Raw genomic sequence first — 20,333 nt, forward strand, 5'->3', positions numbered from 1 at the left:
CCTCTAAACTTATGCAAAAGATCAGTGATAATGACAATTGAAGTTATTAATTGATTTGCTGCCTTTCAGCCTGACGGTAAAATGCCTGGCGAGTCTGATGAGAGTGCCGGAGCTAGTTCTGAAAGTGCTGTTGAGGTGAGCCGCCCGCCCATCAGAGGCCCGTGGGACTACGGCTTGCTTTGTGGGGTGGGCAGCTGTGTGCAGAGAACGGTCAGTCTAGTGCCAGAGGATGACGATGGTCTGCCTCCACTGCTTATTACCACAGGAGAAGAGGAAGATGGGGGTAAGGACTTTTAAAGGCTTCTACCAGATGGTAGACATCATTTTGAAGGCCATTTCCTGTCTAAATGATAGGGCTAGGAGAAATAATAAATGATGAAATGTAAAATGAAAAACCATAAATGCCTAACGATTATAAAATTAAGTCATATATATATAAAAAAAAATGAAGATAAAACAATACAGATGTTTGTAGTTGGTCTCTTGAGGTACACAACCAAGATATTTTTTCACAAGTATGTTTTAATTTAGAAAGTAAACAAGTTTATGTTGTGCAGCACTTTATTTGACCAAAAGTCAAAATGCATTTTTTGGTTGTTGTTAATTATTTGTTATATTTTAATTTGATTGCATTTTAGATTTGACTAAATTGTTAAAATTGTATTAATTTATGTAATTAGTCAACATTTCTGATAATAAACTAATATTAAATCCTAAAACTGAATTTGGGGGAAAATATAACAATTTCATGGGGCCCTATGCATGCTTTTTGGAAATGGGAGTGATTTTAGTTTTAGGAACACCTTTTGGGGGAACTAAATGAACTCCTACTTTAGCGTAGGGTCTAACCCAGCACAGTATGAACTACCAGTGGCACAAGTCTGGGCTGATTGGCCGAACACGCGAAACACCAGTAACCTCCATTTAAAATAAAAAAAAGCTGTGTACACAGGCAGATTATACTCTATAGTCTCATATTGTTACTCCTATAACTAATTATTCAAACTTGGAAAACAGTGATAGATAGACCTCTCAACCTTTATGCTAAGGAGAAAATCCAACTTGATCCCAAGCTGCTCTAAGAGTTACTACATGAGCATTTACCATTTCGTTTGAAAAAACTATCGTCATTATAAACACACAGACACCCAAAGCTCTTCACCGCAACCCATCAAAATAAAAGTTCAGTTTAACTTGAAGAAACTGACAGAAATGTTGTTACTCCATGTAATAATAACACTAATACTAAAAATAATGATAATTGTTATTAGGTGTGCCTAGAGGGCTGCTTATTTTTCACTTGACCTTTTAAAAAAAACAATTTACTTTTAAACAACATGTAGCCTCTAAATGTTTATGTATTAATTACTTAAAATGATTATCATCATTAATAATAAACTTAATTAATTGAATTTAATATTTTTTTAGTTAAATAAAATAGTAAAATGGTTCCAACAGATTTTACTCTGGTATCAAAATTGGTCCAGAGAACCGTACAATTTTAATGGCATTGGTACCGACCACTAGCCTAGAAATCTAGACACATCCTAGCTGCAGCAAATCTAATCTGCTGTGAGTGTCGTCTAGCAACTCTCAATACCTTCTTAGCTGTAAAAACCAAACTCTGGTCAGGTTAATCACATCATGTATAGAGTCAGTGGGCGGGGCTTAACATGATGACGGCAGAGTTGCGTTTGCGTGCTTCTAGTAAACACAGAAGCTGGCGAACGGCGGTCTCTCAAATCAGCTTTGACCGCCACTCTGGAAGACTTGGAGTTAAGCTTTTCTCTGAGAAAAGAGCAAAGAACGGCACTGAAGTCATTCTTAAAAAGGGAAGATGTGTTCTGAGTTTTGCCGACCGGATACGGCAAAAGTTTAATCTGTCAACTAGCTCCGCTTCACCTTCGTTGCTCTGGTTTGTTGTAGCGCTATCCAATTGTGTGCAGAGGGAGTTTGAAATACAACCGTTTATCCCGCCCCTCAGATTGAGCTGTCAATGGTGAGTTTCCAGACCAAACATCTTGATGTGGGTCTGGCTTGTCAGGCTAACCGACTACTGTAATTTTGGTATTGTAACATCGCTATTAATAACATTTATTAGAAAGGTCTATTAAACAGATCGTAAACTAATGAAGACGGATAATGTGAGTGCTGTGGCGTTCTCAGCGCCGTCAAAATAAACATCACAACAACAAGCACGGCTTGCGTCACTTCAGAGTTCCTACTGGCAGTGCGAATGCCAGGAACCAAGAAAATGGTCCTAGGGGATTATTAGTTCTTGGACAACCACCCGGTTCCTAGAACTACCCAGTGTGAAAGGAACTATAGACAGCTAAATATAATTTATGAATTGAAGTTAATTAGTATCATAATATTATAAAAAATGGCATATAAATGTGAAGCTACTAGCTACCTATCTGCCTTTAACTGAAGCTCCTTCCGTTCTGGTCAAATGTGAGAATTCAGAGCAAACTCTGTGTGGTGCTGTATTTCTATAATGTGTAATTTTCATTTCATTACAGATTTATTAGTTGAGGAACGTCCTGCTGCTTGCCAAATATTGCTGCTGTTAGAGGAGGGAGGCCCACAACCTCTTACCTTCGTGCTCAATGGCAATTTACTGGTGAACGTCAAGATCGACACATGTATGTTACAACATCTGAAGTTGATTTGTGTGATCATGTTCCACTTGTTCATTTGATAAACATCACTGCGCTCTCTCTGTGTTTGTTTTGTAGATTGTGAGAAGAGGTGCTGGTGTCTGAGCTCTAATGGTCTTCAGGGAGTTGGACAGAAGGAGCTGGTGTTTATAATTGAGTGTCTCCCAGAGGAAAACAGCCTGCCTAGAGATGTGTTCAACCTGTATGTTAGTATATACCAGGATGCACAGAAAGGTACGTCACCCAAAACTCCTACTGCAAGACACTACAGGCAAATGCACTGGTCAGTGTTAATATTTTGGGCTAGTTGGATTTTCATAACTTGTTGTTTCTGACTAGTGGAAAGAAAACATCCAATTTTTTTTAAGTGTTTATTTCGTTGCACTTTGTCTATTTGTGACTATAGATTTCGATTGCAATACATATCTATGAGGTTTTTTTTCATCCTGTGTCAGATATGAGCACGTACATACACCAAACATTACAGTTTTATTTCTATCTATATTCTGAAGGGGTTTGTTCATGCATCCTAAAGTATGGTGAAAATAAACAGAGATGTGATAAACAGAGATGGCTTTCTTAAACTCTTATATATCAACAAAGTAAAATAAGAATTTGAACCTGACTTTATCCAATACTCAGATTTCTGTTTAGATAACAGTTTAGATGCATATTTAATTAGATAATGCCTCATTTGCATTTTTAAACATACCATTTCAGAAATAAAAAGTTTGTAATGTAATCAATCAATTGGACAAGTATGGTAACATCTGTTAGTTTGTAGTTTTTTTTGCCCTATTCACTTGTGTTGTGTCCTGCCTTAAATGTCCCATAGTTTACTCTTCGTAGTATTTTATTTTTGCATTTAGATTACCCTATAGAGATTTTTAACTACTATACTGATAATAAAATAATTTTATATAGGCAAAAATAGGGCTGTCAATCGTTTAAAATATTTAATTGTGATTAATCGCAATTTAATCGCACATTTTTATCAGTTCTAAATGTACATTAAATTAATATGTTTCAAGTTTTTAATACTCTAATCAACATGGGTATTGACAAATATGCATGCTTTATGCAAATGTACGTTTATTATTAGTGGAACCATACTCAACAGAGCATGAAGACTAGACATGTATCAAAGCTCACTGATGTTCATGTCTCTTAAGAATGCAATGATTTATCTCATTTTAAGTATATATATAAAGGGAGTTTTTACACTGGCAGTTTAATTCAGCACAGGGCACAGTTCGTATGAAAAAGTGGTTATGTGAAGGTCCATATTCCCCAGTAGGAATATAGTGTGGCCCCTTTAAGAGATGCGCGTTCCCTATTGAACTGCCTGTATTTTGTGTGTGTTCGGCACCAAACTGCGCCACGATTCACACGAACACTGTGAGAAACAAAGACTCGGGAGCGCTCTTGTTCAGAAAAGTAACCTGCGTATTCGTTTTAGCCGATTGCAATGTATTTAGTTCAATAAAACACATGTACTGTAAATGATGATGGAGTTAATGATTTACCCGAGCGAGAGTGAGCTTGCAGTGCATCGCGCTCAGACTGCTGAGAATGTGCTCATATAAAAGTTAAGCTGAAAATATGGTAGCTTATGTAGGCAATAACTGCAGTTGTTTCTGAGTAATGTTATTGTTAACTCTTTTCTTTCACTATTAATGTTTGCTGCTGTATCCTTTACATCTATGGTTGATCTTAATTTCTCCAACTACAGGGCATGGATCAAACAGAAAATGCATGCTGCGTTAATTGCGCATTTATAAAATAAGTGCCGTTAAAATGATTTAGCGTTAACGCATTATTAACGCGTTCATTTAGACAGCCCTACTCAAAACTTTTAGTATGTAGTCAAGTGACATTTATGTGGCTCATATGGCGTTGTTTCTTATTTTTCTCACCACAGGGAAGTTCATTGAACACCTTGGCAATGTGACGTTCACTGACAGTTTCCTAGGCAGTAAAGACCACGGCGGCGTCCTGTTCTTCACCCCAACCTTTCAGCCTCTGGATGGTCTTGCTTTGCCGCAGGTCTCGTTCCTCTGTGGTCTTTTGATTCAGAAGCTGGAGGTGCCCTGGGCTAAAGTGTTTCCCCTCCGACTACTACTCGCTTTAGGGGCGCAATACAACGGTGAGTCCTCATTAGAACATCTGAAGAAAAAGTTAATTAAAACATTATTGTTATCAGAATATATGATATTAGCTAATAGTTCCAACCCTCCAGTCATGTGATCTGTTTTTTTTGTTTTGTTTTTTTACAGTGTATCCCTGCCCGTTGGTGAGTGTGCGTTTCCGTGAATCAGTGTTTAAAGAGACAGGACACACCATCATGAATCTGCTCACAGTACGTGTTCACATTAAACCCTCACTTTTCTGTCTTGGCAGTATTTTACTCATTCATATAAACTTGACAAAAATTTTCAGTCATGTACACTGCTGTTTTGAAGTCGTTAAGATAGAGACAGCGACACGTGGCATAATCTGAAAGCTACACCCAAGCGTCTCCATTGACTTTCTATTGCGGGAAGTGACCTCCTTGTAATTTCTGACTTATTACAAAAAATCTAACAATGTCTAAAAGCTGATATGTGACAAGGTATACAGAAAACAAGCTAAAGAACTCCACCAAAAACCAAACCAAAAACCCTGAAGTTTTTATACATTGTTGACCCAAAAAAACAAGCATTTAAGGACACAAAAGTGGACACGGGCAATTAAGACAGAGCGCGACATGTTATATTACACTGAGAACTACGCCCACTGGAGGGCAAAGTAATCAGCGACAGGAAATATAATATATAAAACTGACATCTGGATTTTTGACAACATGTTTACTGCATACATAGGCATACTGAGACATACTGAGTGTCAGGATCCCAAAACTGACCCATTCTTCCTGCTAAAGCTTCACGTCTTATTGCCTGTATCTACTTTTGTTTCCTTAAACGCTCGTTTTTTGGGGTCGACAGCTTCTAAAAATGTAGTTATGTGTTTATTAGCTTGTTTGCTGTACACCTTGTCACATATCAGCGTTTAGACATTGTTCTGTTTTTTGTTTTAAGTCAGAAATGATAAGGAGGCAGCCTCACGCAATACAAAGGCTGCTTTTGATCAAAAATACAGAATTTTTGTTTTGTTTTATATATATATATATATATATATATATATATATATATATATATATATATATATATATATATATATATATATATATATATATATATATATATTAGGGCCGGGACTCGATTAAAAAAATTAATCTAATTAATTAGAGGCTTTGTAATTAATTAATCGAAATTAATCGCATTTTAATTGCATATAAATATTTGACCTGGAACAATGAGAAGTAACTTTTCACATGGATTTTTAGTATACCATTGAATAATTACTCAATACATAAGCTTAATCAACAAAATATTATTGATTTATTTCAGTCCAGCAGACCAGCGCAATGTTTGCCATTAAGTTTAGCAAAAGCATATCTGTGATATTTGAGGCTCGATGTGCTGCGGTGATACGCTAATTCCTTGTTGTATAGCTCTTTGCACACAACCATGCTCTTGTCGACGCTTCCATCCTTTCGTTTTTTTAAACAAAATTTCCCATCCACGGGGCCAAGCAAAGCGGTTTCATCAGCTTCTTCGTTCATGTGTTGTTGTCGTGACTCGTGAGGTGAGCGCTAGTTGGTGTTCCAGTATAATCGGTCCGTCGAAACTCATTCATTGAAAAACGTTCCGCGGTGCAAAAATAAGTGTGGTTTATGTTAGTTATTTTTTTGCGTAATTAATTAACGCGTTAAAGTCCCGTAGTTAATTAATCTTAATTAAAGCGTTAAAGTCCCGGCCCTAATATATATATATAATTTTTTTCTTTCCTGTGATCAAAACTGAATTGTCAGCATTTTAGTGTCACATCATTCTAATATGATGATTTGATGCTCAAGAAACATTTCTGATTATTATCAATGATGAACGCAGTTATGCTGCTTAAAAATTTTGAGGAAACCGTGATATTTTTTTCTGGATTCTCTGATGAAAGTTCAAGAGAACAGAATTTATTTGAAATATAAATATCTTTACTGTCACTTTTGATCAGTTTTAATGGTTCCTTTGCTGAATGATAGTATTCAGTACTTAAAAAATACTGACCACAAAGTTTTAAACTGTAGTGTATATATATTTGGAAAGACTGTATTTTTATGTTTATGTGACTTAATGGTGTGCAGCTAGAGATAAACATCATAGTCATTTGCTACCAGATTATTTAGTTTTAGCCTATACTCAATGTCTAAATTTTAGATTTATCCTGGGTTTAATACACATTTTAAAATTTGTGAAGGATTTGTCCCTGAAAGATTTAAAGTAGTTTGAAGCTATATTTTCACCTTTCTAACCGAGACACTGGTTCAGCTCAGGACAGTTAATGAAGGAGATTAGAGAGCACTCAAGACCGAGGCCTCTCAAAGTGTACTTCAGCTGTTAGCCACCCTTGATTTCTGAGAATTAAAGAAGCTTCTTTGGTCTCAATTCTAGCTATAGTGCTTTCAAGTACGCTCACTGCCACTTTCCTGGTCACAGGAATGGAAAAATGTGGGCTATCTCTGGAAATTACGTTTAGTTTACATGGAAATGGGCTTATTTTTGGTGATTCTACTTTGCAAATCCATATTAGTCTGAACGTAAACATAAGCCGGGTATACACTGTATGATTTATAATAATCCTTTATGATAGTTGCCTGTCAGACCGTACGATCATGATCCCGCTGTAAGCCATGTCACACTACAGGATCTCTGAGTTGCATGCAGGGTTGACATGGTGTGTGTGTGTGGTGCAAATAATGGTTTGTTATCTACATGTTAATTGTGTCATCAGATTCTTAGCTCCTTTTATTTTTGGATTTGAAGTTTGTCGTAGAAGTAAAAACTTCAGAATTTAATTGATCGGCTGTAGGAGTACATGTCAAACTAGCTATCAGATACTACACGTTTTGGCTTGGGATCAGAGGAATCTATTAGGATTAGCAAAATTGTCGCAAATGGCAAATCATGGCCAAAATCGTATAGTGTGCACCCGGCTTTAGGGTGTGCTCTCACTTGGCTGGTTTGGTTAAAGTAAAACGAACTCTGGTGCAATATTTGGTGCGGTTCATTTGAAATAAGATTGAATACTGCCATCCAGACCCTGGTGTACACCAAACAAGCAGACAGAGACCCAACTTTCCAAACCAACTCTGGTGCTGTTTGACTGAAATATAAACACAACACGGACCACAGACATTTAAATAAGCCAAAAACATGATGTGATATCTCAAGCTTCGACCCGAAAAAGGCCGGAATGCTCGAGCATACCTGGTTCCTCTCATCACGAGCTACGTTACCACAGTTCGGGACAGGCGTCACAATTGCTTCTCCTTTCAGCAGATCTTTATACAACAGAGGAATTCATGGTGCTGTTTTGTTTCCTTTATACATTTTATAAGATTTCATGAGTAAAAATGCCATCATATGTACCATAAACAAAACAAGCACAATTCACACACAATTGTTTTGGAAGTTCTGCAAGTTCTGCTGCAAAATATACATTATAAAAGTTATTTTTTGTTTTGTATATTTAGGCCTAGTGTTAAAAATGAGTGTTTTTAACACTAGATGAGTGAAAAATGAGTGAATGCTAAGTGAACCAGGACTAAATGCATCATAAATGTATCAACTGAACTGAACTACAAGTGTGAACACACCTTTAAACATGTTGTCAAATGTTACCTATAGGCCTTACATCCCCAAAATCTTTGTTATCCACCTTCATTCTTGTGTTTTGCTGATTCTAACACAGGATCTGAGGAACTACCAATACAGTTTACCTGTGGTGGAAAGTCTACGAGTACACATGGAGCTGGGAAACAGCTACATCGAGATTCCCAAGTCCAGGTTTAATGAGGTCAGATTTATTTTTGAGTTGTGCAGCAATCAGGCTGATGTTATTGTGTTGTTGTCATTGACTGTGTTGTTTTGTTCTGGCTGTTGCAGATGCTGAAGGTGGTGAACTCCTCCAATGAGCATGTGATCAGTTTCGGTGCCTGTTTCAGCACAGAGGCCGATTCTCACTTGGTTTGCATGCAGAACGAGGATGGAAGCTACCGGACTCAAGCCAATAGCATACCAGGAAAAACCAGGAGAGGTTTGTCAAGCACTGCTGCTAGAGCTAGACGATATTGCTAAAAATATGTAATAACTTTGTTGTCTCTTAAATGGACTAAAATGTTTTGGTAACACTCTTATAATTCATTATATATAAAGGATTTAAGCGGTGGTTAAAGCGATTTGGCAAATGGGGGAACACTCAAATTTAGTGTAGGTGCAACAGGGAAAATGACTCAACATATTGAGTATTGTGGTATAGCAATACTTTTTGGGATAAGAATGTCACTATTGCACCAAGTATCACAATACTTATAGGTTTTATTTTGGTCCATCTACATCTACACTGGTTGCGATACTATGTTAAAGGTTCCCTAGAATGATTTAAAACAATATGTTAAATTGTTCTCTGATATCTACATAGAGGGTATTTGGCTTATTTAAGGGCAAAAATTGTCCAGATACAGTTTTAAGGTGCTTTCACACCTACCTTGTTTGGTCCGGATTTTCGGACTTTTACAATTTGGTACGAACCAAAATTACAGGTGTGAAACTTCCCTCGGACCAAACAGACGAAATTTGGTCCGACGAAAAGAGGTAGTCTCGGCCCGGACCAAACTGAACAAAGGTTTGGTTGTTTCTTGTGTAAAAAAATTTTCTGTATAGTTCAGACTTTCAGTCCATTTACAGGAAGTTCGGTGGTAGGATTAGTTAAAAAACACAGATTAAACTCCCAGCACACGCAGTGATGGAGCAATCAGCATTTTAAACAGAACCGCTTGTAGCTCACGTGAACAGCGTGCTTTGCTTGACTATTTATTTACGAGCTTATATCTACATATATATCTATCATGTCTGAGACAAGTAGCCTATATGCTGAGTTTCGGTTTATTTATGAGACTGCTCCAGTTCTTTGACATATATTGCACATCTGTGCACGTTTCATAATCAATATAGCCTAGATGAAATTTAAAAATAACGTTATAATATTTAAACATAACTATAAAACCAAATACATTGTTTGGCTAAAAAAAGTAGCCTAGTCTTCTCCTCCTTTCCTGTCAGAGCCGATAAAATGTTTGCACAACGAGGACGTTCATTTTGTGAACTTGCCTCGAGTATAGTTGGTGCTGCAGATAGTAATGCCATAATATTAACAGTCTTGGCAACGATATGCGTCTGTTCATTCATTCTTGTCAAAGTTACCAGCTGAATTGACAACACACTGACGTCAGACTCACGTCCGCTAACAAACCAATCAATGTTAAGATGCAGCCCACATAGAGGATGACGACAGGACGCCAGTGCGTCATGTAAATTTCTTTGGTGCGCTTGCATAACTGCAATGTGAAAGCAAACCCAAACTAACCAAATGGATACAATGTATCAACACGAACTTTGGTTCGAACCTTAGTGCGGACTTTCAGGTGTGAAAACGCCCTTACAGGTCCATTTACAACCCTATAAATTATCCCTAGGATGTAATGCTCTGGTTTTGCCTTATTTGGAAAAGTCGTGAATATTAATGTTGAGCTCTACTCTGATTGGCTTATTTCAACAGTTCAGTCAAGTGGCTCGTGAGTCCTGACAAAACACAGACCGACTGAATAACACTTTAAGCAGATCATCTCAAATGGAGATTGCTAACATACAGCCTACTTGTTTATTGGTATTTTAAGATCATCTGCGCACAAGAAAGAACTTGCATGTTTGCGGCTGTCAGTAATTAAATCCCCGATACTGAGCTTTTCTGTGAAAATAACTCGTAAACTATCCGGTGTTTTACCTAAACATGTTCAATCTGGCAACCAAATGCACGCGAGCTCTCTCTCGTGTGCGGATTATCTGAAAACACCAATAATCTCCATTTGAGATGTTCTGCTTAGTGTCATTCAGTCTACATTTTAGACTTGTCTTTTTTCGTCAACGATATTGCATGTTTATATAAAATTAGTCAAAATGTATGCTACGCAGTGACTGTGATGTACTCTGAACAAGCATGCGAAAACATAGGCCTACTTCAGTTCTCAAAAATATAAATATATACAAAATGAACAGCCTTGTCAAATGACGATGGTGGAAAAGGTGACGTTTGCTAGAAGGATCGAGTGAACAATTTGTAAGAAACGTATCTACGTTTGTATTTTGTAATACAAAATAATATTAACCTTTGTCATTAGACACACTATTTAGTTTTGTATGGTACTTGGTTTCCTATTGTTACTGTACTAGCATCTTGCGTCATCTAGACAATGCGGTCTCTCTAAGAAACTTTCCATTTAATCAGAAATTGTTTAAACAGTCAATAAGTGGATAAATCGCTACTTACTGCTTGCAGGAATACAGTTGCCCCTTTCTTCAGTTTAAGACGCTGAGCGAAGCTTGCTTGAAATGGGCCGAACAAACAAAACGATTGTGAAATAAATTGTTGTGGTATCCAATTATAATAAACCTCAACCATGACTGTTGACTTATGACAACAGTCCCCTGCACAGCCTAAACATGACGTGTGTCATGAGAGCCATTTTTGCTATCCTCAAGAGTCTTTAAAGAGTCAAGAGTCAGACGTAACTGAGGCAGCTGAAGTCCGGATGATTCGGCTGCCTCAGTTACGTCTGACAATGAACATGTTTTTTTCTCTCTACATATGTGCATTTTTACGATGGTTGAAGGCTAAAAATTTTTTAATTGTTTTTAAAACCATGTTAGTGGGCAGTAGATTATATATTATATAGTAGATCAAACCTGCTCTCCTCATTTCATCACTGTCTCTTCCCTTCCTAAAGCTATTATCTTATGCCTAATCTAATTAAATTATTTTACAATTTCTTTCATATATACCTCTGAAAAATACAGAGGTCTGGACCACGGCGACCTCATAGCTGGCTCATGATTACAGTCGTGTAGCAGCCTATAGTTTACCTCAACACTTCCGTTCACACACACGGTCAGAGCTAGGGCCTGGTTCAGCTAGTTTCGTCACAGAGAGGTTTACTACCCACATGATGTTGTGTTTGTATTCAATTCAAATTAATAAAGCGACTGCCTGATGTGTGTTATCACTTCAATAAAGTGGCAAAAGTGCCAATAGAGTTGCAACTGCTGGATCAATTTATTAATTAATTTATCTGAGGCCCCAGAACAGAGTTCAGGACCATTCCGGCCCACTTTAACGCCTGGTAATTTAATGCATTAAATATGTCTTTTAATGCACCTTATAATGTAGTATATTTGTAACAATTTTAATATCTATTCTAAAAGTTGTAGTGGGGAAACACTCATTAAGTTGTTTGTTGTGTCATATTTGTTAAGTGTCTTTCTTTTGCAGTGACTGGAGCTAGTTTTGTGGTTTTTAATGGTGCTCTGAAAGCCTCATCAGGATTCATTGCCAAATCAAGCATTGTGGAGGGTAATGCTTTTTACAAGTCAGTTTTTGAACACTACTTCAGATTATTTCTCTCAAAAAGCACAGCTGTATCATCATGCTGTCCCTTTTTATCTTTAGATGGGCTAATGGTGCAAATCCCTCCTGAGACAATGGAGGGATTGCGACAGGCCCTAAGGGACCAGAGCGACTTCCAGATACCCTGTGGAAAAGCAGAATCAGAAGAGACGCGTGAAAATGTGAATGTACGCTGGGTCGACTGGATCGCACCTGTCAACGCTGGGTACCAACGAATTATCATACATATTTACATTATCTAAGGTCTTTTGAAAGTAGTCTATTATTGCTCGTTTCCACCGAGTGGTGCGGTATGCTTCAGTACAGTGCAGTACAATACGATTCGGGGCCGTAAACAATGATCTGGCTTATGTTTCCACGACCAACAGTACGCTTATGATAGGCGTGGTGTAGCGATCAACATAATTCTCGCATGAAGAGAAAGCGACACAGTAACCAACCATGGACGACATACAGCCGATCTTGTTCTTGCTTCTTGGTATGTGGCTGTTGTCGCAAGCAGAAGACATGTTTTGTTTGAGCCAAGGCCGCAGGCTGCAAGTAAGAACACAGCCGAAAAGCACACGCAAGTGACGATTCTCTGTCAACCAATCAATGTTCTGCGGGGAGTCTAGCGCCACCCTTTTAGTACAGGACTACTGTGCTAGGTACTCCAATGGAAGGGTGCCAAAAAAGCAGTTTGGAATTAGGTACCATTCACAACTTCTGACAATGGAAACGGCAGAAATTGTATACCGTACTGAACTGCACTGAACCATACTGCTCGGTGGAAACGAGCCATTATGCTCACCAAGGCTTCATTGATAATAATAATAATTTGTTACATTTATATAGTGCTTTTCTGGGTACTCAAAGCGCTTTACATATAGAAGGGTGGGATTCTCCTCAACCACCACCCATGTGCAACATCTACCTGGATTATGCTACGGCAGCCATATTGTGTCAGAATGCCGAACACACACCAGCTTATTGGTGGAGAGAAGATTTAATCAAAAGCACAGTAAAAACAGTAATATTTTGAAATATTATTACAATTTAAAATAACTGTTTTATGTTTTAATATATTTGAAAAATGTAATTTATTCCTGTGATGCAAAGCTGAATTATCAGCATCATTACTCCAGTCTTCAGTGTAAAGTGATCCTTCAGAAATCATTCGAATATGATGATTTGCTTCTCAATTATTATCAATTATTATTATTTTGCTATTATTATTGGTGGTTCCTCTGTCTTATTACTGTTATTATTACCATCAATGATAACATTTTTGTGTAAAAAGGTTTTTTCAGGAATCTTTGATGAATAGAAAATTCAAAAGAAGAGCATTTATTTGAAATATAAATATTGTTTAACATTTTAAATGTCTTTGACTGTTATTTTAAAAGCATTTTAATCTGTCCTTGCTGAATGAAAGTATATTATTGTATGACAGTTTCCACAAAAATGCTTTTCAACATTGATAATCATAAATGTTCTTTGAACAAGGCGAAACTTTTGACCAGGTGTGTTCTTATTAGATGCTTTCTTATGGATGTGCGACATGCCAATACTGTCCTGAATAATCACTTTACTGAGTGATAAAGCACTATTGATCGGTTTGGCCGCTGCTGCAGGTGACCTTGAAGATGTACTCTGCATTAATTAACTATTTAAAATTCATTCCTTCAGCTTTCTTTAGTGGTTAAGATGCTGTGTCAGGTCAAAAATAATTCCCCTAAGAAAGTATTACATGTTTTGTGTGTTTGCAGAGTCACAAGTCCAGTGGATTGTAAGTCTCTTGAGGGGGTGTCCAGCATTAAGATCCAGCAGGACTCTGAGTTTGAGATGGATGGCCGAGCTATCAGGTGTACTGAGGTGTGTACTGTGTGATGCCTGCCCAATGAGTTCCTTGTTGCCATCTCTGGTTCATGTACCATCTCTCCCATCAGGTTTTCTATCTGCTGAAGTCTTCAGATGTTTCCCTATCTGCCATCCTCACATCATCAGCTCAGTTTCAGAGAGAGATTGCCACCGCCAGCTGCGCTGCCCTCTGCCCGCACCTCTCTGTGCTCATGGCCAATGGATTCAACTCTATCGCACTCCGAGTCTCCACTGACTCGGACATGGTAAATCGTTTTCGGCATTAAAGTACACTGGATTGTTGATGAAACAACTCATTTTGAAATCTAAGATGGAAATTGCGCTTATAAACAGGTTCTTTTGAAAAAGAGAAAACCTTTAAATTGATAGTTAACCAAAAAATTCTGTCATCAATTGCTCTCTCTCATGTTGTTCAAAAAACCATAAGACTTTCGTTCATCTTTGGAACACAAATTAAGATATTTTTAATTAAATCTAAGCCCTTACTGTCCCTTTATTGAAAGTCTATTCACCCAAAACACTAACAGCTCACAACGTTCAAAAATAAATCCATTTGATTGGAGTGGTTTAATACAAGTCTTCTCAGAAAAGACAATCACTTTATATGATGAACAAATTTAATTTAGGCTTTTATTCGCATATAAATATGAATCAGCGAACAGAAACAGAAACTCAACCGTACTTGCTTGTTGCGCAAGAACAAACCTCATTGGTTTTTGCGTAAGCTCAATATGTTGAGTAACATGCGAGAATCCACCTCATTGGTACTTGCGCATCAAGCAATTATGGTTGAGCTTCTGTGAACAAATTTGAATGTTGTAAACATTGTTGGCTGATCAATGTTGGCATTTAACCGCTTGATTCATCGTTGAATCAGTGAATTTAACCCAGTTCATTGAAACCACCTGAAAGAACCGGTTCACTAAATGTTGTCAAAAGTACCGACTTCGGTAACTAGTCGGCACTGAAATTTAAAAAATGTGTTGTTTGAGGGCTGTTGAGCTGGAATCGTAGACACCTCTAATTAGCCAAAGCACAAGCAGATGTCGATCAGCGGACCGGACGTCTGCATTTAAACAGTGTGTGTATCTGTGTAAGTGCTTGTTGAAAAGCATCATTAATGTATATTTACAACATGTTTTTGCAGCGCTGATCATTGTAGCCAATCACAGACATCTTTGATGAGCGCATGAGCACAATGGGCAGACAGAGGTGTGTAGGATTCTGCTCAACAGTGTTTAAAGCATCACATTTTTTAAATTTCAAAACCGACTAGGTACTCCATCACAGTAGAGGAGGGGCGGATCAAATACAACACCGACCAATCGCCACATCCTGCTTGTAAAACGTCAACAAATGAAAACAAGCAGCATAATAACGGAATAAAAAAATAAGCAACTTTACATTTTTCTGCATTTTTAAGAAAGAATCAATACATAAACTGTGAAATGAGATGCTAGTAACACTTCCCCAGTTGAGTGAGTCTCAACTGAAAAAACGCTGCGCTGCCAAAACACTCGCAAGCACTCACAGCAAGGCATTTCAGTGGAGCGCCTAGTGTTTTCAGCTGGATAAAAACACTTTGGTGGACACGGCCTAAGGCCAGTAAAAGGTGACATTAATTCCTTAACCTGCAGTGCATTGCTGGCAGCCCCAGATTATTGTGTTTAAATTCACTACACTTTAAAGCATCACACTCTTGATCAAGACAAACTGTATCATTAGAAAGGTATTTGAACACTGTGTATGATAAAACTCGCTTGCAGTGACATTCATTTCTTAATATATGTCAGGAGTGCAAAAAAATCAATTGGCATCAAAAGATATTTTGAATAGAATAAAAACACTCATATTAAGTCACATCTGCTCCGGTTTATTTGTATTCCATTGCACCCACAGTGCAATGAACAGCGTCTGTTAGGGCTCTTAGTCTAAAAGTACGCATATTTGTAGAAATATTGATTTATTCTTGCATGTTTGCAAAATGTCATACAGAATGATTTTTTTTATTAATTTCCCACTTAATTATGCAACCTGTAAAGCTGAATGAACTGTCTGTCTATTCTGTTCTGAGCTCCATGGAAAACAAACACAAAGAAACATTTATACACGTGAAACAAGAAGCTGATAAACACACGATTATGATAGTATATGTTTTGTGTGTGATTTTAATGTGATTTAGGGTATTTTCATATCAATAAAGGATGCTTACATTATAAATGCTAAGCAGGTGTTGTGAGTAGATTCGTATAAAAGGCTATACATAACATATTTCAACATTATATTACTAAAATCCACCTTTTTACAAACACGTGATGGTGGTTTAATGTGAGTTTTGATTAAAAGCTATTCTATTTCATATTTAAAAAAAATACTTTTAAGAATTCACAAAAGGCAAAAAAAAGTTTTTTTGTTTTTTTAGAAAGACTTCAGATAGTAGGGGCACTAATGTACAGCTCTGGAAAAATTAAGAGAACACTTTACATTGAGAAATCCATGTTAAGTGGTCTCTGTATTTTTTCCAGATCTGTGTAGTGGGATCAATGTTGTGTATATGGCCAAGCCATGTTAATGCCAAAATAAAGGCTAATAGCCTCTGAATAAAAACAAATGAATAACCTGCAGAAGTGTAAAAGGTTTGTCGAGTGAGAACAATAGAAACATGAATGAGGCAGTTCCACATAACAGACATAGACAATAGAGTGCAAGTGATTGTTTACAGGGCAATAAAATGTTTTATTAGCGTCAAATCAGGAACATGACTAACATGACATGGTCATAGAAAATGTGTCAAAAATCATAGTTTAAAAAAAACGTCCTCAGATTTAAATTATAGCATGACCACACAGCGTCATTGTGTTTCTAAGTTTGTCCAATGGGCACATCATATTTTTATACATTTAAAAATATATATATTCTTGATATCATTTTTTTTTTTTTTTCATTAAACGTTTTACACTGCTGCTTTTTTGGAGAAAAATAGTCACTGGCATCACTCCTTCATTAGTAAATCTCATGACACTGTAGTATGTAGATTATATGCACATAAGAGACATTTGTAATCCACTCAATGTGTTTTTGTAGGTGGAGTACCAGGCTGGCTCTGGGGGCCACCTCCTGCCTCAGAAGTATATGAACGATCTGGACGGGGCTCTAATTCCCGTTATCCACGGAGGAAGCTCCTGTGTCCCCCATCAGGCCATGGACATGGAGTTTTTCTTCTACATCTCACTGAGCATTTAAACGCTGCTGACTTATAAACTTTCCCATCACAGGCAGCCAATGGGACCTTCATATTCGTAACCGTTGAGTTGCAGATGCATAGAAATTTCTGACAAGGTATGGAGAGTTTGATGCATTTTAAAGGAAATTAAAAATCACTTCACTGAAGTGGAACTATATTGGCGATCCTTTAGAATAAAGCAGAGGTCTTGGATCAGCAACATAAATAAAAACGTGAGAACTGTGCTCTGCTTCTTCGGTTGTGTTTCCGTTGGATGCTGGTCGATGAATGTTGGTTTAAACTCGAAACAGAATTGTTTTTGTATGACTATTATGTCAGATATACAGAGAATTATAATCATAACTTGATTGCGCACACGGTGACCGAGCATGTGAAGTCCTGCATTTCTCAAATTTTACGTCTGTTTTTTCTGATCTGGAATCGGCAGTTTTTTCCCCATCCTTCATAATTTACTGTTACCATATGAAGTAGCTTCATGTGGACGTAAGAATCCATATGAAGATTTTATGTACTGATTATTGTACTTTCTAAGTACTGAGTCTTATTATTAGTCGATGTTCCTCGATCTGTAAAATACACAGAGGTTAAAATACTCCTCGGTTTGATGATTTAAACATATTGATGAAATCATCTGCTAATTCAATGAAGCTTTTATTAAGCTTAAATACTATTTTTGGAACAGTTCATGTGTTGATTAAAGGTGATATTTTTGATAGGGCATTGAAATTATAACTCATTCTGCAATTATAACCCAAAAAAGTGCAGTTGAGTGTATAGCTCGATGTGATGCTTATGAAAACATTGTTGGTTGTTTAGTTCAAACCACATATATTTACCAAAAATACAGTTCAGTGTAAAGGAAAAAAGACTTAAGATCATCTCTAAAACAATTTGCTTTAACATTTATATAATTATTTTCACACTACTTTATTGATTTAAAGAAAAAGTATTTTATTGAGATCTTTAAATTGCTTTATTGGCTTTGTTTTACTATTAATTCATTTTACTGGAGAATCTGAAAAACAGCCCCGACTACTAACACTACAGATGTGTTGTTGGTGTGACCAGCCAGGAATTGAAAAATCTGGCTTTTAAAGTTGGTCTAAAAATATCTCAATACTTCCAATGTTTTTCCATCTTTAGATTTTGGCCAGCCCACCTTTATGCCAGTTATTTAACCTGCCACATGTCCTCACCAGTGCCTAATTTGTGATCTGTTTGATCCGGATCCAGTATCTCTTGCCGTTGAACAGACAGCTCTGCTCTGAATGTTGTAAGATGACAAAAAGTTTAAAGCTAATTTGTTAGTCTGATCTGCCTCAGGCAGTAATAGAAAGAGTGATTATAGTAACATTTTAGCATCTCTGTGAAAGTGAATAGCACATAACAGGCACAATACTGGTATAAACAGTATGTATGGGTTCAATATGTATCATGATTAAACTTGCATTATTGTTTTCAAATACCTTCGTTTTCACAGTCCACACTACAATACAAAAACAAAAATGCGTTTTCGAATTTATCCACTTTGGAGAGTGATTTTGTTGCTAAAAACACAGGGTCAGTGTGGACAGAAGGCCAAACCAGAGAGCTGCATTTTCAAACAAAAATATATTAGTATGGACAAGGCCTCAGTGGTCTAATAACAGCGCTTGCCAATGTCAAAATGATTGAGATGCCAATCAAATCAAAGACTGCGAGTGTGAATTTTAGCATATTGCGTCAGTTTTAATGGAGAGAGAGCGCGGGGCGGGGTAAGACGCAAGCAGCTAAACATTTAATCATTAAACATTTCGTAAATTAATGTCTGAAATGTTAAAAGATTGGCACTGAACTGTTTTGATTGGAAAATATATAATTTATGTGATTTGTGTAATTAGCGATCTAAAATTATTTTTAAATATTGACACAATATAACACAAATTATTTGAAATTGAAGCCTGTAAGCCCCAGAGTTTAGTAAATGGAGATTTGAGGACATGGCATGTTATTTTAAGCATGTGTTCTGTGCGTGTTCCGGCACCATTTACAAATTAAGCACTGGTCCTCACTAAACTACAGATGATAAAGTATCGGTTACTTTTAATGAGTTTGACAGATTGAAGAATCTCATGAAAACTCTTTTCTAATAAATTATGTTGGATTAAGTAGCCATTTTATAAATGCAATAACCTTTATTCCTCTATTCACCAGGCTATGGTCCTGCAATTTTACATTCAGTTTAAAATGTAAAGCTTAAACATGCAAAACGAAGCTCCACCCCGCCATATGTATTAAGATTATGTTCATGCCAAGTTTCTGAAATTCATTTTTAAATGCTGGAGCTTAACAAAAATCTAAATTTGCAAAATGCACTTTTACTGTGATTTGTGAAATGAAATACATGACTAGTGATTGTTCCTTATTTTTTATTTCATTTTTCTTAATAGTGATAAAACACATGAACAGTGATGAATCAGGTTATTTGGTATATTAAAGTGTATATTTAAATAATCTGAAGGCTTCTATAATTCTGTCACAAACCAAATACAAATCTTCTTAAAATACAAATGATTGTTACGAAAGGATTGAGATTAAATGTCTGAAATGAGCCAAGCGTTTTAGACATCTCAGATTTTCTCATTTATATTTGTGCTTTGTGGAATTCTTTGGGAGTTAAATTATTTTCTCACTGTTACTGATTAATTAAATCATCACAATTCAAGTATTTTTATGCTTTACATAAAGCTGTTAAGATGTACCAGTTTGCATAATGTATATCTATTTATTCATGAAAGCCAGATTTATTTGATTAATTATCTGGTATGGGACCTAAGGATGTTCTTCAAAACAACATTCATTTCTAATATGTATCTCATGTAGAATAAAATTTTGATAAATATACAAATTCATTGTCTCATGCTCATTAATGACAACATACATTTCTAACAGACTTTTTTCAAATGAGTTTCAAA

General features: G+C 36.6%; 1 protein-coding gene across 4 annotated transcripts in view; it reads left to right on the top strand.

The window, feature by feature from the left end:
- Positions 1-20,266, top strand: part of zfyve16 (zinc finger, FYVE domain containing 16) — a 34,113-nt gene extending 13,847 nt beyond the window's left edge. For 3 of the 4 annotated variants that reach the window (XM_067433896.1, XM_067433897.1, XM_067433898.1), the window contains 12 exons: positions 70-283; positions 2,523-2,645; positions 2,739-2,894; positions 4,582-4,806; positions 4,937-5,019; positions 8,508-8,612; positions 8,702-8,852; positions 12,141-12,221; positions 12,318-12,480; positions 14,024-14,129; positions 14,204-14,380; positions 17,220-20,266. In XM_067433896.1, coding sequence (XP_067289997.1) covers positions 70-283; positions 2,523-2,645; positions 2,739-2,894; positions 4,582-4,806; positions 4,937-5,019; positions 8,508-8,612; positions 8,702-8,852; positions 12,141-12,221; positions 12,318-12,480; positions 14,024-14,129; positions 14,204-14,380; positions 17,220-17,378 — 1,743 coding nt within the window. In that variant the 3' untranslated portion in view covers positions 17,379-20,266. Of the gene's footprint in view, positions 1-69; positions 284-2,522; positions 2,646-2,738; positions 2,895-4,581; positions 4,807-4,936; positions 5,020-8,507; positions 8,613-8,701; positions 8,853-12,140; positions 12,238-12,317; positions 12,481-14,023; positions 14,130-14,203; positions 14,381-17,219 lie in introns of those variants that run through there. The other variant, XM_067433899.1, reaches the window with a different exon arrangement.
- Positions 20,267-20,333: the final 67 nt, after the last annotated feature.

This window comes from Pseudorasbora parva, chromosome 23 (genome assembly GCF_024679245.1).
Source record: "Pseudorasbora parva isolate DD20220531a chromosome 23, ASM2467924v1, whole genome shotgun sequence".
NCBI classification, from domain to species: domain Eukaryota; kingdom Metazoa; phylum Chordata; class Actinopteri; order Cypriniformes; family Gobionidae; genus Pseudorasbora; species Pseudorasbora parva.